Here is a 19,956-nt window from a genome sequence, read left to right as displayed (position 1 = left end):
AATTCAAGGCAAAAGTTTGGATAATTTTCAGTGGCTACACACACACTTATATAATGTTATGACACTTCTTGGGTCATTTTCGCGAGTGCGCAATAGTAAGCTGGCAAAGTTGTTTGGAAACCACTACAAGGCTGCATATACACGGTGGGCGTAGTGTCTACGCAAAGATATAGCGACCCGTATGTTTTCCTGAGTGTATATTCTCTAAAATGTTTTCTGGCAAAACACCTGGAAAATTTCTCTGCAAAGACAAAAATACATTCCTCTTTTACTTTACGTAGCAAGCACGCCTCTCCTGTTTACAGTCCAAATATACAGAGCTGGCAACACAACGAATTGCAGCTTTGAGACTTGAAATGATGAGACAAAAGCTTGAAGACATATAAATATATGCAACAAGTCTGTCCATCATCTTGCTGCGTTCCATCCTCCTGTTCTCCCTGCTGATTGCAAGATGATCAAGTCGAAGAATCCATTGTGCTTCTTGTCCTTGTTTATGATACTAGCATCGACCTTCTCCCACTGCTTTGATCTCCCTCCCAGACTCCCGGGCGAGAGTGTCCATGACTACTGCCAAAGTTTCCATCTCAATGCCGAGGCTGGAAACATCCTAGACTGGACTCTTCCAGTCGAATGCGTGGCTTATGTTCGTCGCTACACAACTGGTCCTCGATACTTGGAGGACATGAGTTTTGTGGCTTACCAGGCCACCAGATTCTCCCAAAGCATAAGTGTTCGAGGGCATGGCCGCGATAGCTGGGTTTTCGAGGTGGACGAGACTTTGCTCTCCAACGCTGCTTACTTCGCCAAGCACAACTATGGGTACGCTTTAAGCTAGTCTTCTTCACAAGCTTGTCGTTTCGCGTTTGTAGAGCTTCCTTGTTCAATCAAACAGACTTTAACATCTGGGTCGCCCAAGGCAAGGCCACAGCGATCGTGTCAATGAGAACACTCTACTGGAAGCTCATCGACGCGCACTGGACAGTGTATTTGATGTCCCAGCGGCGAACCGAGTCGCAGCGCGCAGTCACGGAGAAGAACTTGCGAGACGCGGGTTACAAAGGATGGAAGAAACTGTTTCTTCAAAGGTAATATAGCGTATAGGTTTAGAATTTCATGCTTGACTGATTAACTTTTGTGTTGCACGTAGATCTTCTCGGAGTTTTGTAACCGCTGTTGAAGACATACGAAACCCAGGAAACTCTGACGTCTATAAGAAAATAGAAAAAAATGGAGGAATTGTTCATGCAAGTGTTGGATCCAAGCGCAATATGGGCACAGATTCTCTCCCTGGGAGCATGAGTTTCAAGGCACCCAATGCCATGTACTGAGAAGTTTTAAAGCTTTGTCTGATCTTTAGTTTGTTTGATCTTCTGTATCTTCACATCCACAAGCGTGTGGATCCAAGTGTTTTCAAAAGTTAAATGCGAGTATTGAAACGTTATGTTACTGAGACCGTTTGGCTACTCTAAGGAGCTCCTCTCCTGATGCCTGTCCAAGCTCCCTGCAAATCAGTGAAGAGTCCATCGACTTTAACACTCTTGATTCGAATTCCCCTTAGAAAACTAAGGATGAACTTTGAAAATAAAAAACGAGCGCATTCATCAAATAACCAGTGGTGACGTGGAGGCAATACAATTGATACTTAATCAAACTTGTATATTTAGGATATGCTTGGATACTAATGGTTAATATCTTTTTCTTTCTTATGCTAATGTAAGCTTTTGCCTTGAGGTCAACTGTGATGAGAGTCCCGCGATTTCTGCAGAACTGGGATCGTCATAGTTTGGTGGTGCACTTGTTGTAGATGACTATTGCAGAACCAGAGGAACTGGTCATAACTGGACTGCCAAGTAAACCACAGCAGTGATTGGCCTTCCAGTTGTGTTGGCCACAACACCGTGGCAATAAAATAGCAAGCTGCGTTCCAGGAGTGGCGCCGTTGCCTATCTCCAGTTTGTTGTTCAATGGCACAACGATTGACGGTCGATCAGCCTTCTCGGACAGACATCCACCGGCAGAATTCCCATTGTCGGAGGTGCTAGAGATTTCCTCGCTGCCTCAGGCGAAGCTCGGACATTGCTCTTCAGCGGATCACCAACTGATGAATCGGATCTGATTAGCAAGTTTGAACTCGTCATATATTCTGGATAAGTCACGTGTCCGCAGAACTACGAATAACTTGCAATAATCTGGTGAGATGGTTTGACTTTGTTCGATCGAGTAAGGTTGAAGGTTCACGTTTGTCACGGTTGACGCTGAGAGCATGATCATGGCAGCAAGTACAGTAATGAAACTGAACGCTTTAGCTATGGGCGCCTTAGCAAAGTATCCGGTTTCAATTGTATGCTTGGTTGGTCTCCTAGTTGCATTCGTCTTCTTGTGGAGTTCATTGCAGCAAATGCATTGTTCTAGCCATCTTGATCTTGACATCGATCTTGCTGTTGATCGTGGCTCCTTGGCAGCAATTGCAGCGACCACTTCCTTTGTAAGTTCAGCCGTTATATCGAGTTTTATCTGAACTGACTTGGACATCGTTTCGTTCAGACTGTCGAGGAGCTTGAAGCGTTTGACAAGATCCTGAAGGCTGCAAGCTTGCCCAACGAGAAGAGGATCATTCTCACCACGCTGAATCAGGCTTGGGCCTCCAGCGGGAGCATGCTGGATCATTTCCTGGAGAGTTTCCGCGACGGAAACAGGATCAGCTGGCTCTTGCAGCACGTAGTAATAATCGCCATGGATGAGCCTTCGCACAAGCGCTGCCTGGCGATCCACGGCCACTGCTTCCAGATGACGAGCAAAGGTGTCGATTTCTCAGCGCAGGAGAAGCAGTTCATGAGCAAAGACTACCTCAAGATGACCAGGGAGAAGATCATGCTCATGGGAATCGTCTTGCGGATGGGGTTCAGCTTCATCTTCACGGTTGGTCATTCGCATTCAAACCGCTGACTCTAAGTTGATCCATTCCATTCAGGATGGAGACGTGATGTGGTTCCGAGATCCGTTCCAGCATTTCACGCCTGATGCAGATCTGGAGCTATCCTGCGACTACTTCTTCGGGAATGCGAGTGACATGAACAATGCCCCCAACACAGGCTTCTTCCACGCTCGCTCCAACCAGCGGACCATCCGGCTGTACAAATTCTGGTACGACTCGCACGAGACATTCCCTGGAAGGCACGATCAGGACGTGTTCAAGGCGATCAAAGGCACGAAAACCTTCCAAGATCTGGGCCTCAAAGTCCGATTCCTTCCAACTCAATACTTCGAAGGCTTCTGCGCTCCCGTGAAGAACTTTGACAAGGTGAGCACCGTGCATGCCAATTGCTGTGTAGGCCTCCAGAAGAAGCTTCAGGACCTGACGTTGCTACGCGAAGATTGGAAAAGGTACAAGCTCGCGCACGAGAAGGTTGAGTGGAGAGTTCCCAAGCACTGCAAACTCAAATAGAAATGAAACCTATGTTTTAAACAGTTGAGCAAATAAATGTCTTAACAATCGAAGGAAGCAACTAGAAAAGGAATACTGTACACGACAACAAAGAACTAAGGGAGAAAAAAATAATCTCAGCATACCAGATCAGGAGAGAAGATCTAGCTCTTCCTCAAGCGGTGACGACGCAGCAGGAGCTACAGAGCTCCCGGCAGCTACTCCGGAATGGATCGAGACCACACCACCGCCCAACCGGCGCCTGGAATGCATCCACTGTCTCGAGGCAAAAGGGCCTGTGATCTCCGCTGCGATCCCCAACCCGGCAATGCCCGCCAAAGAAGAGGAGATAGCTATCAATCCCCGCCATGGTCACATAGCGCCGCACCGTGCACTGGAGATCCTCCCCGAGCCGCCGGTTGGAGCCCCGGATCGTTTTCCACATCTTGAGCCGCTCGTCGTACACATCGATCGAGCCTCGCCAGTGATTGAGCTGGTCGCCGGATCGGTAGAGCTTGCCCTGGAGCTCCACGACCTCGTAGGGCGGGATGTCGAGCGCCCACATCCCTGGCCGCCGCTCCCACCGCCGCTCGCTGGGGTCGTAGATCTCTACCGAGCTGCGATGGAGCGTCTCGATCGTGTAGCCGCCGATGACGAAGAATTTCCCCTTGAGCGTCACGCCGACGCATTTGTACCTGGAGGAAAGGTAAGAACCCTAAAATTCGAAGAAACTTTCCCACCTAAAATCCTCAAGAACTCTTGATCTTTACCTGGTGATGCTCATGTCTGGGAGCTCCTCCCATCGATCCAGCTCCGGGATGTACACCTCCGCGCTCGCCATAGCCGCCGCGTTCTCGTGATCCAGCCGCCCGCGCCCGCCCGCCACGAAAACCCGCCCGCCGGAGACGCTACACGCGAAATCCACTCGCGCCTTGCGCATGCTCGCGCACTGCTTCCACCGCCCGCCGATGCAATCGTAGGCCAGCACCTCGCTCCTCACGCGGAGATCCCTGTGGCAGCCGCCGCCAAAATCCCTCTCCTTGATGCACAGCGTTCCTCCAAGAACGTAGAGCTTCCCCCCCAGTCCCACGCAGCCATAGCCCTTGAGCACCTCCAATCGCTCCAGGCCGGGAAGCCATCCCACGCTGTGCCACTGGTTGCTGCCCGGATCGAAGGCGGTGAAGTAGTTGCTAGATCGCTGGCTCTGGATGCAATCGCCGCGCGGGGAGAAGGACAAGTAGATCCAGGGCTCCGCGGTGCCAATCTCGCGGCGCACGCTCGCGATGTCGCGGGTGTTGGTGGACAGCGCGCGATTCCAGCTCCGGCACACGCAGCGCAGCAGTGGCAGCGCGGATCGAGGAACCCTAGCCAGGCAGTGGAGCGCTACCGAGTCGGGGAGCTTGGGGATTAGGGTTCCTACGTCCTCGGTGGCGCTGGATCTGGAGGAGCTGGCGAGTGCGCGAGCGTTGGAGAGTCGAAGGCCATGGATCTTGTGGCGGACGTGGTCGTAAGTCTGTGGTTCTTCTAGGATTTGCTCGAGGCCGGGGACTGGGGCAGCCATGGCGCCACGATCTCAGATGGAATGCAACACAGGAGAGATAGACGGATCGATCTTAAAGCCTGGTCGCGGCGGATTTGACGAAGCGAGGGGCATGGCATGTTCGCAGCGTCCAGAAAAGAGCCGCCCTCCGTGATCGTTCCAAGCTCAAGTCGAGACAAGGAAGATTTGGATCCAAATCCTTGCGCCCCCGCGCGCTTATCCGGCCGGAATCGCGGCACCATCGCTTAGAACAATGAAGAGCCGAGCGATTGATTCGATGGAAGTGTTTAGATTGATCTCAAGCGAGCCGAGTCACTCGCATCCAGCATCGATTAAGACGATGGATCTGACAAGATCACAGCAGCATGGCAGCAAAGACAAGGATCACCACCGCAAATCCATCGCCAATCATCCTGGTGGGGGTGGCGCGAGAATAGAGTGGCGAATTCGAGTTCTCCGATGGAGTGGTGATTGATCCTGGCGGAGCAATCGAGCTGCCGGTGGAGGAAGAACTGGATGGATCCGGAGTGAGGAAGGGCGGCGAGAAATCGGTGACGGGACCTGGCGAGTTCCAGGAGCTATCGACGGGGGGCGATCCGGTTGGAGCGACGAGGCCATCGGATCCAGCGGAGGGGGCGGTGCCAGTGACATCGATCCCGAATTTCATCCCGGCGCGGCAGTGGCCGCCGTCGTCTGCTGTGCAGAGGAAGTATGTTCTTCCCGGGGTGGTGAGCATTACGTTGGAGGAGGAGGAGCCATCGGCGGACCAGATCTTGGCGTCCTCCACCCCGGTGTTGCAAGCGTCGAATGCGTCCTGGCTGCTCGTCTGGAGCACCGTGTGATTCGCGCCAGAGTAGGCGAAGACTGGATCCAAGAACAACGAGAAGAAATCGTGAATAAGTGACAAGATTGCTCTCAAGAACACCAAAACTTGGTCGAAAGATCGACCAAAACCACCATCGACCCCAGGAACAATCACACTGGAGAAGGAATGCAACCATAGATCGATCAAACTATATCCAAGAACACCATAGGTCTACAAGGATGGAAAGCTCTACTCACCTAGCATGTCCCCGACTTGGAAGGCCTTCTGGGATGCCCACTTGGTGTAATCGATCCCGGGGGCGTTGGCGGTCCATCCATCGTCGTCGCCCACCCGGTAGATCATGTACGCTGAAGCAATGGCAGCCCTGGCGAGGAGAATCGCCATCGCTATCGCCCACACCGCTGCATTGCCTCTTTCCTGCTTGCTGGCCCCCATAGACATCCAATGTGGGTCGAGGAGGGACTAAACCGCTGTGGGCGGCGGCAATTTGGCAAGAATCGAGGTGGGCTGCGATGGAATCGATCGGCAAAAGAGGCTTTCCAGCTAGAGATTTGCGAGCTCCAACGAACAGAGTACCCAAAAAGAAAGGCAAGCAAAAGTGGGGGCTTTGTGAAGAATGAATTGCAACTCCACTTTTTCGCTATCACGCACCGATTTTTATCTCTGGATCCACTCAGGTGCCACAGAACATCATGTGACCCATCCAGATCCTCGCCCCATCCGTACGGCCCACGCTCCGCCGTACGGCATTGTCGACTAACTAACAGAAACTTTAAACTGCAAAGTTAGGGCAGAATTGGAGGAAAGAAGAAGAAAGCGATGGCGAGGAGCAAGAGCAAGAGCAAGAGCCGGAGCCGGAGTCGCAGCTACAGCCCGAGGAAGAGCTGGAGCCGGAGCCGCAGCCGCAGCGAGAGCCGGAGCTGGAGTCCGCCTGCCAGTCGCAAGCGCCGAGGAGGAGGTCACGACGATCGGCGCCGCGTCCCGACTCCGCCTTGCAGCCTGCTCGTCAGGAATATCTCGCGATCGGCGAGGTGCATTCTCAATTTCTTTCTCTGTCTTTGCTTTTGCTTCTTGGCTTTAGCTTTTGGTTTGTGGTGTTCTTGGCATTGCTTTGGTGGCCAATTCTGAGCTTTGTGGCTGTCACAGGCCAGAGGACGTTCGCGGCCCCTTTGAGCAGTTTGGACACATCAAGGACGTGTATTTGCCCAAGGATTTCTACACCGGGTAAGTGGAATGCGGTGTTCTTTTTTTCTCCGCGCCTACGAGCGTCATCCTTTCCAGTTTTTTTTTCTTTTTCATGGCGACGAAGGTAGTTCATTCTTTTGCGTTGCTTGCGTGCTTCAACTGAGTTGAGCTGAGCCGATGGGAGTTTTGATGCCTTTCTTGTGTCGTTTCTATATCTGCTTTTGTTTTCTACGCTCAATGCCATTGGTATGGCTGCTGCACAGTGCAAGAATCGCAGTTCTTGCTCGTGGGACGTGTATTGTTTTCTTTCGTTTTTTTTTTTTTAACTTGATAGGACGCCATGAATGTGGCACAGGGGAAGAAGTTTGAAGATGATGATCAATGACCTGACAACCTTGTAGTTTTCAAGCCCAAGGAAACAAAACCGAAAAAAAGAAACAAAAGCTTGCAGCCTGTGAAAGAACCGTAGCCGTCTTTTGAAGATGGTATATGAAGGAATGAAGGAATGGTTTTTCCTAGAGCCTGGGGCCGATCGAAGAGAAGATGCTTGCCCCTTTGAAGTGTTTTTGCCTTTACCTTTGAAGAGAAAAAGTTCAAACTTAAAGATCACATAAGGTATGCTAATTTGTTGTGGGAGCTCGTTGTGTGTTGCCTGCTTTGGCGGCTTGACGTTATATAGTGTAGCATTTCTTAGTACTGACATCGCGTTGTTCTTCGTTTCCCTTTTGCAGTGAGCCTCGAGGATTTGGCTTCGTGCAGTACATGAACCCTGAGGACGCAGCGCGGGCAAAGCATCATATGGATCGACAAGTTCTCGGCGGTCGTGAAATCACCGTAGTTTTTGCCGAAGAAAACCGCAAGAAGCCATCGGAGATGCGAATGAAGAGCAGAGTCAGGTCAGTATTTGATCATGTCTTTCCTTGTCTAAGCTGTGTCTAAAGTAGCAGTGGCTGGGGAAGTCGGTATGGAGGTGGTGGCTATTACAGACATTCTCCTCGGCGGTTTAGATGTAAGCGTTTTGTTTGTTTCTTCTTCTCCTAGGTAGCACTGAAGTTGTTTTGTTTTTGTCTTTCTTACAGCTCGATCGAGATCGTACTCACCAGGAAGACGTTATCGGTCCTCGAGGTAGTGGTGGCACAGATTCAGAAATGTATACATGAGCTAATCGTTTTCTGGCTTTCGAAGGTATGATAGCGATCGCCATGGAAGGTCTCGCTACTCTTCTCCAAGTCCTGCTCGTTATCGAAGCCCTCGCCACAGTCCAAGTGAATCGTGGTCTTCGCCAAGGGGACGACGTGCGGATTCTCGTTCAGCTTCTCCTGAAAAGAATGGCCGCAAGAAGAGCTCCTCCCGCAGGTAATGTTCTTTTCTTTTTCTATTTGTTCTGAACTGACACTGCTCTGCAGCCCATCCAGAGAGCCTCGAAGAGCAGCGGCATCGCCAGCAGCAACAGCTAGAGACTAAACTTTAGTTTGAAACATCACTACGTAGAACTAACCTGGAGGAGATGATCATCTCCGCCATAAGAACACACTCGCTGACACTTTTTTTTCCACTGAAGTAAGTCCAATCTTTTTCGTAAAACTTTGGATACCTCAACAGTAGTAACCATTTCCCTTTCATACTTTTCGGGGTCCGAGCCACGAGGCCATTCTCTGGTTTTCTGCTCACCCTGCAAAAGCGCTCACTATATATGTTTTTTGCTTCTCTCCACTACTTCCTTTCGAGCTGTTTCTAACAAGTTAGGTGCCGGTACTGGGATACACTCAAAGAAGCTCGCTCAGTGTGGAGTTTTATTAAGGCTCCTGCTCGAAAGGTAAGCTTTGTGCTCTCTCTCTCTTCCATTCGTGCTAATGATTTTGTGATCTTTTCCTCTGCGCTAGAGAACCTCGCCGGCCTGGACCTCAACAATGGGGGGTTGCGGCTGCTTCAGCATCACAACGCTCGCAAGCAAGCGCCTTCACTCCAAGTTCGTGTCCGCGGGTCTGGAATTAAGATCGATCCAAGCGGACAACACCACAGTGATCCAGTGCTGGGTTCCCAAGCGGAAAAAATCCTCTAGCAGCGGCAGCTCCAAGCGCGCGGTGCTGCTGATCCACGGCTTTGGAGCCAATGCAATGTGGCAGTGGTCCTCGCAACTCAAGGAGCTGGGGTCGGAGATGGAGCTCTACATCCCAAACTTGATCTTTTTCGGGGAGTCGACCACCACCAGTCCCAACAGGTCGGAGGTGTACCAGGCCAAGAGCTTGATGAACGTCATGGAGGCGCTGGGAGTGCACAGGTTCGACGTTGTCGGTGTGAGCTACGGAGGGTTTGTGGCCTTCCGGATGGCTCATCTTTTTCCTCAGGCCGTGGAGAGGGTGGTGATCGCGAGCTCCGGAGTTTGTATGACTCCGCTGGACGTGGACTCCATCACCAAGACGGCCAAAGTGGAGGCCGTGTCCGACTTTTTGCTGCCGACCACTCCCGACGAGCTCCGCAAGCTCATTAAGTTGTCCTTCTACAGGCCGTCGTCGTGCCTCCTCGACTGCGTCCTTGAAGATTACATCAATGTGAGTAGCCTGCGATCTCTTTCCATGGTTTAAGCTTTTTTTTTTCTCTCACTCTGTCTCTGTCTTTGTTCATGCGGTTTTTGTGTTGTTCGTTGGTTGTTTCTCCATTTAATGTGTTCTTGTTGTTTGTTTCCAGCTGCTGTACATCGAGAGGCGGGAGGAGAAAGTGGAGTTGCTCCAAGGCTTGCAGCTGGGTGTTGATCAGCAGGAGGATCCAACGCCTCTGCCGGTTCTCACGCAGGTAAGTGAACTTTCATTTGCTCGCTGTCGATCGAGACGGGCTGACAGCGCTGTGTGTCATTTTCTCTCTTGGAAGGAATCTTTGATAATTTGGGGAGAGCACGACCAGATTTTTCCTGTTGCGCTTGCGCACAAAGTGAAAAGGTAGCAAGCTTTTCGTTTTTCAGAGCTCGAGTCCATCGCTCTTTATTTTTTTCTCTTTTGTTGTTGTTGTTGTTGTTGTTGTTGCAGCCATCTGGGTGACAAATCCAAGCTGGTTATTCTCAAGAAAGCGTCGCACGCCGTCCAGATTGAGCAAGCACACCAATTCAACACTCACATCCTCGAGTTCCTGAGACGCGGAGGAGGAAAGGCCTCCACAAATGGCCGCGTCAAGAAGGCATGAATTCTTCGAAGAACACCTGAATGATTTCTTCAAAGAATGTGCTGCCAAGGTGCCAAGGACGTGAATTCCGTGCGAAAGAATCAAGGAGACAATAGAAATAATACTAGGACAAGAATATGTACAGGAGAAAATAAGACAATGGGTTTATCTCAAAACGACGATGGAATAGGTTTGAAAGCGCGGCTATGGCGGCATACGGCGTGTGTGTGGCGTCCTTGGCGGGCGGAGGCGGCGGCATTGGCACCGCGGACAAGGAATTCCTGCGCGGCGGCCAGGCGGTAAGCGTGAGCATTCGCATTTGGCCGCGGCGGCATCGCCTAGCATCCAGATTTCGCGCCGTGCGAGCATCCACAGCCGTGGCGGAGGAGGCCGCCGCGGAATCGCCCACTCCAGCTGCAAAGCAAGTCCAGAGATTGAAATCGCAGTACCTGGACAAGGTTGTGCCGGCCATGATGGAAGAATTTAGCTACACAAACACGCTCCAAGTAAGTTTTTTACTCTTAGCCTTGTGGTATTTTCTTAGCGTTCTACATTGTTTTGTTCTTCTTTGCTTTCTTCTTCACCATCTCTAAACAGGATGTTTTCTTCTTTCAGGTACCAAAGCTCAATAAGATCGTCGTGAACTGTGGCAATGGAGAAGGTGCTCAAAATGCCAAGATCCTCGAGGCCATGCAAAAGGACCTCTCGCTCATCACGGGACAGAAACCAATCGTGACCCGTGCGAAGAAAGCCGTGGCTGCCTTCAAGCTGAGGAAGGACGTCCCAGTTGGAATCGCGGTCACTCTCCGGGGAGAGGTGAGTGTTCTTCTTTTGTGAATTCTGATTCCCGAGAGAGAAGTGAGCTTTAGTTCTTCGCAAGCTTACAGTTGTGGCTGTTTTCTTTGTCGATAATCAGGTGATGTACTCGTTCCTGGACAGGCTCGTGAATCTAGCGTTTCCCCGAACGAGGGACTTTCAAGGCGTCAGCCCCTACAGCTTCGACGGCAAGGGCAACTACAACGTTGGCATCAGCGACCAGAGCGTGTTCCCGGAGATCAAGTTCGAGAGCATCGACCAGCAGCGCGGATTCGACGTCGCCATTTGCACGAGCGCGAATTCGGACAAGGAGGGGCAGCGGCTGCTCTCGCTGCTGGGAATGCCTTTCAAGGACGACGCCGTCAAGCCTCCCAAGAAGCGCAAGTCGGGGAAGTGGAACGTCAAGGGCGCCAAGGGCGGAGGCAGGCCCGTCCAGCAAAAGACCAAAGCCAAAGCCAAAAAGAAGAAATAGAGAGATGGGTTCTCAAATCCATGACTTCTTGGAGCATCGCACTGGAATCTTGGCCATGCCTGGTGATTCTACCGCCCACGAATTTGCCGCGTGATTCCATCGCCAGCAACAAGCCCTAGAACCAGAGTATCATAAACCCTAGCATTTCAAATGATTCTCCATGGTTTAAACGTCTCCCTTCCAACGGCTAGGATAGAGAGCGTTTCTTTTTAGGGCTCTTAGTTGAGAGAGAGGAGATCCGCGCTTGCGAAGGAGAATTCTCGTCAAGGGTTCGGCTCCAAGATCTAGAGGTATGGCATGCGCTCGCGCTTTCTTGCAAGGATTTAGGTGGATCTAGGCGCTTCTTGCTTGTCCTCTTTCCTTTCATCTCGAGATTCTCTTGGAAATCGTCCCCTGCACTGCCGCATTTCCAAAATGTTCCTCCTTGCCACGGATTTCTCCGTTTTGCCGCTTGGTCTTCTCGAGAACTAATGGAAATCTTCTTGCAGACCGGGAAAATCCTTTCTTTTCCACTGTGAGATACCATGACGCTCGATTTCCAACACAAGCTACATAAGCTCCACGGCGGGGGTAACTCTCGCCGCCCTGGACGGGGGAGCATGGCGGTGTGCCTCAGGAAGTTCCTGCGCTTCCTCAATTACTTCGTCATGATCGGCGCCATCGTCTCCGTCGCGGCGATCGTCGCCATCCGGCTGAATCCGACGTGGGCGGGCTGGGGATTCATCCTCGTTGCTGCGCTCACCTTCCTCTCGGGGCTCTTGGGCTGCTTCCCCTTCGACAGCTGCTTCTCATACCACTTCCTGGCGCTGGGCCTCTCCATGGGCGGCCTTGGATCCGGCTCCCTGGCGCTTTTCATCAAGCAGGAGCTGGTCGAGCAGCACCTCAAGTCCAAGCGGAGCGTCGACAACACGAGAATTCTCATGCGGGTCGACGCCATCCTCTTCATGATCATGCTGTGCGTACAGATGATGGTCCTGGTGCTGGCCTTCATCGTCCACCACTGCAGCTACGAGAACTTCTACGAGGATCTCGAGTCCAAGAACGCGCACAGGGCCCAGGAGCTGGCCAAGGTCCAGGAGGAGTCCGAGGCTCGCTCTGCCAAGGCCAACGACAGCCATGCCGCGGAGCTCAACCGGAAGATGCGAGAGAAGTATGGCAAGTGGACGCAGGACGGAGATTTCAGCGACCGAAATGCCACACCACCGGAGGCTGACAAAGTCTAGTGTCAAGAAGGTAAGAAGAAGAGTGTTTTGATTTCTCTAAAGACTATAACAGCTGCTTCCCCTCGCAGGTGACGAAGTCCCATCCCTGGTGTGCTCGCTCACTCTAGAATCTCCCTACAAGCTGAATGAAACGCTAGTTTCGTCAGGAAAACAATCCTAGCTACAGAAGTACGTACGAATAGTGGATCTTCGTAATAAACTTTCAGGAGCTCTTGGAACTTCTACGACGACTTGATTCTCTTGCGGACAGACAGCCGATGGCTCCTTTTCATGTGTACGTTGACATCGCCCCTCCGCTTGTACGTTCGATCGCAGCCAGGGAACTGGCACCGGAAGCGTCTCTAGCGAAATCAACCAACGATTTAGACCAGATCCGAGGCGAAGTGGCAAGTTACCTCATCGGAGTGGACGAGCTGATGGTTCTTGAGGTGCCAACTATACTTGAAAACTCGCTCGCAAATGCTGCACGGATAGATGCCGGTCTTGTACGTCCTCGTCCTTTTCAGAGCCTTGGAGCGACTGGGCGATCGTTTGCTCGAGCCTGGGAGTTGTTCTTCTTCGTCGTCTTCTTCTTCTTCTTCGTCGTCGTCGTCGTCATCGTCTTCTTCTACTGGATCTGATACTGGGTTTAGCTCCAACATCAACACCTCTTCCTCTTTCACTTCTTGACCCTCTTTTGCTTCCTCTTCTTGGCGCCCAAGGAAACCGGACGTGTCGGCGTAAACGACCATTTGCTTGGATTGCTGATCGTCCCGCGCATTTAAGGCATCAATGGAAGGAGCTACCTCTGGTCGACCGCTTGCATTCGCCCGCTTCCTTTTCTTCCTCCTCGCCATCTCGCAAGAACCCTAAACCCTCTTTGTTAAATGCAAGATGTTTATTGAAATTTCTTGTTATATTGGATTAGGAGAGAGAAGGGATGGTAGAGTGATCGCTTTGCATGCGATAAGGTGATCAATGCCACTTCCATTTGATGATGCATGAGATTGCTGATATAAATTAAGTATTAGAGTACAATCTCTGAAAGGGGGTGTAAGGGGATTGACGCCCCTCGCTTCCATTTTATTGATTGAAGAAAGAAAATGTAGTTGATACTTTTTTTTGTTATTATGTGAGTATAATCTCAAAAGAGGTGTAGCTCAGATGGTAGAGCAATCGCTTTGCATGCCCCTCGCCTCCATTTGCTGAAATTTTATGTTGAGCATTTATAATTTGGATAAATGCTAATGTTAGTTTGGTCCTTCAAAATTGTTTCAAAAGTTACCAAATGCTTTATATTCTTTCAATCATTTTGAACCAAATTTCATCACATATGGGATGCAGGGCGTGAACTTCAGGTTCCTTGTGAATCTTGCTCGCTGTTCATTACATGCCCCTACATATGAATTGTGCTAGGATAGAAGACTTTGCCCCAGAGCAGCAGTCTTTTACTCTTTTCCCTTTCATTTCTTGTGTAGTAGTAAGAAAACTACAAGAAGCCCAATGGAAAGTCTACTTCTTGCTGGTTCAGATTTTCTACCTTGCCCTTCTTGCTAACCAACATCGCTTTACCATCGGAGATTGATCCTCCAGAATTGAAATTTTTGTTAGCTGGTTGGATTATCTTAATTGATTAAATACAATATGAAACTGGTCCTATGGTCTAGTGGTCAGGACATTGGACTCTGAATCCAGTAGCCCGAGTTCAAATCTCGGTAGGACCTTTGCATAATTTCATATATTTACTATTATCATTAATAAATTAATTTTAAAGTTATTATTATATTTCATATTGTAAAGGGGGTGTAGCTCAAATGGTAGAGCGATCGCTTCGCATGCGATAGGTAAGGGGATCGATGCCCCTCACCTCCAATATCTTTTGGTCTTTTTTGATAAATTTTAAATAGCGCGGGAGTGGTTTAGGGTATGACAGAAACACTCGTTCCAAGCCTAGATCATGGGCTGCCTCACGCAATCGACTGGCTTGAACAGCAACAGCGCGTGGAATTTCGCAGCTACGAGCTTCTCCTCAAGGAATGCGGCAGCTCCAACTCGCTACTCCAAGGTCAGCGTGTCCACGCTCACATCGTCCGCTGTGGCCACCACAAGATCACATTCGTTGCCAATCTCCTCATCCAAATGTATGGCCGGTGTCACAGCCTCGATCATGCCCGCGCTGTCTTCGATCAGATCCTGGAGCCCAATGTCTTCTCCTTTACGCTCATCATCTCCGCCTATGCCAAGGAGAATCGCGATGTCCAGGCGCTGGAGCTCTTCTGGAAGATGGAGCTCGAGGGTGTGAAGCCGGATGCGTTCGTTCTCAGCTCGGTCGTGGCGATTTGCGCGAGGATTGGGGATCTCACCAGGGGCATCGCGATCCACGGCAGAATTCTTGCGTCTGGGATGGATTCCAACGCCGTGATTGGCAACACCCTCGTCAACATGTATGGAAAGAAGGGAAGATTGGACGAGGCCACGGCAGTGTTCTTCCGATTTTCTCTCAGGGATACTGTCTCCTGGAACTCTCTCATGACAGCATATGCCCAAAACGGGCATCCGCAAAAAGCTCTCCAGCTCTTGTGGAGAATGGATCTAGAGGGTGTGAAACTTACCAGCGTTACATTTGTCATACTCTTGGATGCTTGCTCTCGTCTCCAAAGCTCGATCCTGGGTGAAAAGATTCATCGCAGATACGTGCTATCCTTTGGAATGGAGGCTGACAGTGTCGTGGAGAGCTCGATCGTCAACATGTATGGAAAATGTGGATCCGTGAAACAATCCTGGGAAGCGTTTGAATCCTTAGAGAAGAGAGACACCATAGCTTGGAATTCGATGATCTCGGCCTATGCCCACAATGGTTACAGCCACGAGGCAGCCCACCTTTTCAACTATATGAATCTGGAAGGCACGCCCCCGAGTAGGGTGACTTATCTTATTCTTATCGAGGCTTGCTCGAGCTTACATCGATCGGAAAGGCTGGCTCTAAACGAGAGGATCGCTGCTTCTGGGCTCTTAAAGTCGGATTTGTTTCTCGGCAATAGCTTGATCAGCATGCACGCTAAAGGTGGCAGTGTTTGCAACGCAAAAGCCATTTTTGATCAGTTAGAGAAACGCGACGTGGTTTCGTGGAACACGATGATCGCAGCTTATGCCCAGAGTGGGGATTTCCAGCGAGCGTGGGTTTTGTTTCGTGGGCTTGACTTGGAGGGCATCCGACCGGATGCCGCAAGCTTTGCCTCCATCCTGGACGCTTGTGGTATTTGCGAGGGCATCAAGATACACAAGAGGATGATGGAGGCTGGAACCAAGCTCGACGTGGTGGCAGCCATTTCTCTGGTTGGCATGTACGGTCGGAGCGATCGAGGCTGCGATGCTCGCCAAGTTCTCAAGTCCATCCCAGGCGCTCGCCACAACATCGCCCTGTGGAACGCCATGGCCACAGCGCTGTTACAATGCGGTCGAAGCAAGGAAGCATTCGAGATCCACCGCGAAATGGACTTGGAGGGCCTCAAGCTCAACCAGACGAGCTTCGCGAACCTCTTGACAGCGTGCTCGATCTGCAACGGGCTCTCGCAGGGAAAGGCGATTCACGATCGGATGCTCTCGACCGGAGCCACGCAGAATCTGGTGACGAGAACCGCGCTCATCAACTTGTACGGGAAGTATGGAAACTTGCAAGATGCGAAGCGACTTTTCGACGAGATTCGCGACAAGGACATTGTTTGCTGGACAGCGATGGTGGTGGCATATGCCCAGCAAGGACATGGTTGTGATGGTGGGGATGTGTTTAAAGAGATGATCCTGGATGGGATGCTCCCCAACCAAGTCAGCTTCATCAGCATTCTCTTTGGTTGTAGCCATGCAGGGCTTTTGGATGATGGTTGTAGTTATTTTGTCTCCATGGTTGGCGATCACAATATCGAGGCCCTGGTGGACCATTACATGTGCTTGATTGATTTGTATGGAAGGGTTGGCAAACTGGATGAGGCACGGGATCTGATTGAAAACATGCCTTTTGAGGCCGATCGGGTTGCCTGGACAACTTATATAGGAGCTTGTGTTACTCAGGAGGAATTGGGATGTGGAAAAGAAACCGCACGTTTGGTAGTTAAACTCAAAAATAAAAACTGATTATGGGTCGACTGTATACATCAATTTTAGTCACAATAAAAAAAGAAAAAAGAAACCAAAAAAAGCGGAGATGCTAGGAATCCAACCAGGTATACATTGCAGGCCATGGGCATGCTTAAAAATAAAAACTTACAGCGTTGAGTTAAAACATAACTCCAAATTCAGATTCAAGCTGAGCTCTAAGTTTTGTTGCAGTTATATTATATGTTGCAAGGCTTCCATGGGCTGCATCAAAATAGACATATAATGAACCATCGTCACATGCACCAACAAGTGGGTTGCAAAGCTGGCCAAATTCTATAAGTCCAGTTCCACAGCAACCTCGGTTTATTACTTGAAATCCTGAAGAAAGATAAAGACTTAGATCTAAATAAGTAACATCTTACCATATTTGAATTTATTTTGAATAATATCCATGAAAATAGCATAGTTATCAAGGTATATGAATTGGGATCCAGGTAGTTCCTTGGATAGCTGGACTAAATATGCATTAAATTCTTGTGCTTGATTGTTTAAGAAATCAACACAACTCCTTGTTAAAGGATTATAAGTAATCAATCCAGGAGAACAACCAATGGGTGTTAAACCATAGATTACAAACTTTCGCCCACCAATTGAATAAATATCCTGAGAGGAACCTTTTAGAATCTAAATGTAAAATTTATATGCTTACCTCTATATAGGTTTTATAATTAGATATAAGTTTATTTCTAAAATCTTCTATGCTTGTTAGACTTTCTGCTAGATTTAATGACTTGAAAGCATAATCATTTGATCCCTCTCCAATAAAATAAAGAGCATCATTAAGAAATTGGGTTGCTTTTTGTTCAGTGCCCAAAACTATTTTAAGCTTATCCTTATATTCTCTAAACCAAGATATTTGAAGATTAACTTTTGCAACATTTTGTAACTCTGATGTAGAATTTAATAGTCCAGGTCCTCCTGACGCAAAACTTATGCCAAATTTCAAATTGTCCCCTTTAGCTGTTGGATCTAAATAAGGTAATGGAAGGTCCTTAACAGGTGAAAAATCTGAACGAGAATCCTTCCACGTCGCTATTCCCCAGCGTCGCTTACAATAAATACGCGGCCCTGAAAGAGACCAAAGTTTGGAAAGAAGAGCAAGACCGCAAGCTACTGACAGGCATTGTCAAGTATGTATCACCTTCTCGCTTTCACCTATGAGCTCAGCTCAAGACTGGACTGTTCTCTAGGCATGGATATGGAAGGTGCGGAGATGGAGGAGAGGAACGTCGCGACGTGGTCGGCGATGGTAGCAGCATATGCCCAAACCGGGCATCCCGACCGGTCGCTGGAAATGTACCGGGAGATGCAGGAATTTGGCGGTGCTGCTTCCGCCGCCACCCAAGGTGGCGATGGATTCCTCCGCTGCCTCCTCGTCTGGCAGCGCGACCGCCACCTCCTCCTCGACTGCGTTCTCGCTTGAGCACCTATAATTCTGGCAGAGCTTTCTACGTTGGTATGTCTTCGCTCCAAGAGCTTGTGGAGGCAGCCTGTTGCACATTCCAAGGAAGCTTTCAGAAACTCGATGGCAATCCCAACATTTTTGCTTCACAAAAATAGACTATCAATAATAGAAAGAAAGTTAGATTTGATTACTAATTATGTCACTTATTAGTTCTCCATCACTAAATCTTCCACTGGGCTTTCCAGTATCAAAAATCCTACCATAGGGAGGATTATTACAATGGCTTGTAGGTGCAGCATTTAAGTAATTATTTATACCAACATCTAGTGATGAATCACCAAATGTTATGGTTCCAGAAATGTTGTGAGAAACAATTCGAATAATAAAATAGAAAAGAAAAAATGCACTCGTGTAAATATTAAACTTCATTTTTGAAACTAGTATAAACAGATTATGAACTTTTATAAATATCTTACAATATCAAATATTGTTAAATTCAAATTAAAATCAAATCTAAAAATTAGTTTACCAAACGAACCTACCTTGAATTAAAATAAAATATAAAAGATTATCTAGGGCTTTAAGCATATTCTCCTTTTTATTCTGATTTAAAACTATAGATTTAGTTGTCACACAAGAAATTTTATGCTAATGAGAAGCTGTCTACTAGGCACTTAGCACATTAGGCACAGGGATGCTGGCATTGGTTAGGAGTTATACCAATTGTTGATGGATGCAAGCATTGGGCAAATCTTAGGATGGGTTGTGTCAAGCCACATAACATGCTTATTGAGCTAGATGTTGGCCTTAAACTAAAAGGCCTCACTCACACTGTAAGTGGAGTATTAAAGAATCCCACCTCTAAACAGCCACCCTTTCCAAGTATTGTAACTATGCCTTAGTAGCAATAACAAATATATATTAATAAAAGTAGTTAAGTTACCACTAAGAAGTAAAAACACTTAAATGTGAATACTTTTTTGATTTTTTAATGCCATCCTTCTTAATAGCAAATATTTGTTTCAATAGCCTTGGTTTGGTTCATAATTTCAAGTGAGAAAAATGCACTTTTCATTAAGATATATGATAAATTTAAAAGTTTTTTTTTGTTAAAGAGGCTATTTCAATGTTACAATTTAAAATGTAAGTTCAAAATTTATCTTCCCTCAACTTCCTCTATAGTCATGCTAATGTGCTTCTTTTGGAGGGCTCTATCAAGTGATAGTTATAAGAAGTGGTTTTGCTGAGCATATACAGTTAATAAAAAATCAATACAAATTATTTTTTTTTAAAAATAGTTTATAATAATATATTAAATTAATTATTATATTTAATTAAAAATAAAGTGAAGCTAAATAATTAACACTATAAGGTCCAATTGTGTGTATATTAATATTAATGTAGTAGATTTTTAATAATTATTGGATTGGTTTCAATTTGGACCACTCGCTTTTGCATATAAATTATGGTTTTGGGATTAATTGAATATACATATTTTATATTCCATTTCTATATTTTATACACTCACATTGGTGAATATAAGGGGCAATTTTGATTATCCTGAAAATTATTTAAAATCGTGTTTTTAATTTGAATGTAGTTTTTATATTGTATAGATTTTTATTTTCTTTTATCTTTTCAATTTTTTTCTTTTTTTCATTCATTATCATGGTGGAGTAACAGCCTCCTCATCCTTTGACTTTGGAATAGTAATTAGTGCATTTTCTCAATGCCATATAGTTGTTGTTAAACAATTAAACTTAATTGATGGT

General features: G+C 48.1%; 9 protein-coding genes and 2 non-coding genes across 13 annotated transcripts; 8 read left to right on the top strand and 3 right to left on the bottom strand.

Annotated features, from left to right (window-relative positions):
• Positions 1-450: 450 nt before the first annotated feature.
• Positions 451-1,331, top strand: LOC9636755 (acid phosphatase 1). The gene is made up of 3 exons (XM_002974786.2): positions 451-822; positions 873-1,088; positions 1,151-1,331. Exons 1-3 carry the CDS (start codon positions 455-457, stop codon positions 1,329-1,331), a joined length of 765 nt encoding a protein of 254 aa, XP_002974832.2. The 5' UTR covers positions 451-454.
• Positions 1,332-2,320: 989 nt separating this feature from the next.
• On the top strand, positions 2,321-3,454 carry LOC112347882 (uncharacterized protein At4g15970-like). The gene is made up of 3 exons (XM_024679451.1): positions 2,321-2,488; positions 2,548-2,922; positions 2,975-3,454. The coding sequence occupies exons 1-3, from the start codon at positions 2,402-2,404 to the stop codon at positions 3,446-3,448; spliced, it is 936 nt and encodes a 311-aa protein (XP_024535219.1). The 5' UTR covers positions 2,321-2,401; the 3' UTR covers positions 3,449-3,454.
• Positions 3,443-6,146, bottom strand: LOC9636754 (F-box/kelch-repeat protein At1g16250). The gene is made up of 3 exons (XM_002974580.2): positions 6,030-6,146; positions 4,198-5,831; positions 3,443-4,122 (listed from the first exon to the last, which is right to left on the bottom strand). The coding sequence occupies exons 2-3, from the start codon at positions 4,986-4,988 to the stop codon at positions 3,603-3,605; spliced, it is 1,311 nt and encodes a 436-aa protein (XP_002974626.1). The 5' UTR covers positions 4,989-5,831; positions 6,030-6,146; the 3' UTR covers positions 3,443-3,602.
• A 562-nt stretch (positions 6,147-6,708) lies between these two features.
• LOC9637398 (serine/arginine-rich SC35-like splicing factor SCL33) lies at positions 6,709-8,562 on the top strand. Its single transcript, XM_024679455.1, has 8 exons — positions 6,709-6,824; positions 6,940-7,017; positions 7,334-7,593; positions 7,710-7,874; positions 7,926-7,987; positions 8,058-8,103; positions 8,164-8,334; positions 8,385-8,562. The coding sequence occupies exons 4-8, from the start codon at positions 7,741-7,743 to the stop codon at positions 8,440-8,442; spliced, it is 471 nt and encodes a 156-aa protein (XP_024535223.1). The 5' UTR covers positions 6,709-6,824; positions 6,940-7,017; positions 7,334-7,593; positions 7,710-7,740; the 3' UTR covers positions 8,443-8,562.
• A 128-nt stretch (positions 8,563-8,690) lies between these two features.
• Positions 8,691-10,310, top strand: LOC9637397 (dihydrolipoyllysine-residue acetyltransferase component of acetoin cleaving system). Of its 2 annotated transcripts, XM_024679450.1 has the most exons (5): positions 8,691-8,794; positions 8,862-9,530; positions 9,667-9,771; positions 9,847-9,914; positions 10,002-10,310. In XM_024679450.1, exons 2-5 carry the CDS (start codon positions 8,889-8,891, stop codon positions 10,153-10,155), a joined length of 969 nt encoding a protein of 322 aa, XP_024535218.1. In that variant the 5' UTR covers positions 8,691-8,794; positions 8,862-8,888; the 3' UTR covers positions 10,156-10,310. The 2 variants fall into 2 exon arrangements, with proteins under 2 accessions (XP_024535218.1, XP_002974830.1); XM_002974784.2 differs by lacking the exon at positions 8,691-8,794 and having other exon boundaries at positions 8,842-9,530.
• LOC9637396 (50S ribosomal protein L5) lies at positions 10,175-11,500 on the top strand. Its single transcript, XM_024679453.1, has 3 exons — positions 10,175-10,640; positions 10,750-10,950; positions 11,051-11,500. The coding sequence occupies exons 1-3, from the start codon at positions 10,341-10,343 to the stop codon at positions 11,420-11,422; spliced, it is 873 nt and encodes a 290-aa protein (XP_024535221.1). The 5' UTR covers positions 10,175-10,340; the 3' UTR covers positions 11,423-11,500.
• Positions 11,501-12,656: 1,156 nt separating this feature from the next.
• LOC9636752 (cell wall integrity transcriptional regulator CAS5) lies at positions 12,657-13,556 on the bottom strand. 2 transcript variants are annotated; one of them, XM_024679454.1, is made up of 3 exons: positions 13,041-13,556; positions 12,822-12,986; positions 12,657-12,759 (listed from the first exon to the last, which is right to left on the bottom strand). In XM_024679454.1, exons 1-2 carry the CDS (start codon positions 13,479-13,481, stop codon positions 12,867-12,869), a joined length of 561 nt encoding a protein of 186 aa, XP_024535222.1. In that variant the 5' UTR covers positions 13,482-13,556; the 3' UTR covers positions 12,657-12,759; positions 12,822-12,866. The 2 variants fall into 2 exon arrangements, with proteins under 2 accessions (XP_024535222.1, XP_002974624.2); XM_002974578.2 differs by having other exon boundaries at positions 12,657-12,986.
• Positions 13,557-14,276: 720 nt separating this feature from the next.
• Positions 14,277-14,348, top strand: TRNAQ-CUG. Its single transcript has one exon. It is a non-coding gene; the product is annotated as a tRNA-Gln (tRNA).
• Positions 14,349-14,423: 75 nt separating this feature from the next.
• On the top strand, positions 14,424-14,496 carry TRNAA-CGC. Its single transcript has one exon. It is a non-coding gene; the product is annotated as a tRNA-Ala (tRNA).
• A 54-nt stretch (positions 14,497-14,550) lies between these two features.
• Positions 14,551-16,755, top strand: LOC112347964 (pentatricopeptide repeat-containing protein At3g09040, mitochondrial-like). Its single transcript, XM_024679765.1, has 2 exons — positions 14,551-15,049; positions 15,161-16,755. The coding sequence occupies exons 1-2, from the start codon at positions 14,551-14,553 to the stop codon at positions 16,753-16,755; spliced, it is 2,094 nt and encodes a 697-aa protein (XP_024535533.1).
• A 127-nt stretch (positions 16,756-16,882) lies between these two features.
• LOC9636751 (GDSL esterase/lipase At2g31540) lies at positions 16,883-18,280 on the bottom strand. The gene is made up of 4 exons (XM_024679764.1): positions 18,049-18,280; positions 17,491-17,847; positions 17,142-17,234; positions 16,883-17,097 (listed from the first exon to the last, which is right to left on the bottom strand). The coding sequence occupies exons 1-4, from the start codon at positions 18,278-18,280 to the stop codon at positions 16,898-16,900; spliced, it is 882 nt and encodes a 293-aa protein (XP_024535532.1). The 3' UTR covers positions 16,883-16,897.
• Positions 18,281-19,956: the final 1,676 nt, after the last annotated feature.

Source organism: Selaginella moellendorffii, unplaced genomic scaffold, assembly GCF_000143415.4.
Source record: "Selaginella moellendorffii unplaced genomic scaffold, v1.0 SELMOscaffold_25, whole genome shotgun sequence".
NCBI lineage: Eukaryota > Viridiplantae > Streptophyta > Lycopodiopsida > Selaginellales > Selaginellaceae > Selaginella > Selaginella moellendorffii.
The sequence above is the reverse complement of the archived record's forward strand: the minus strand, read 5'-3'. Positions and strand labels throughout refer to the sequence as shown.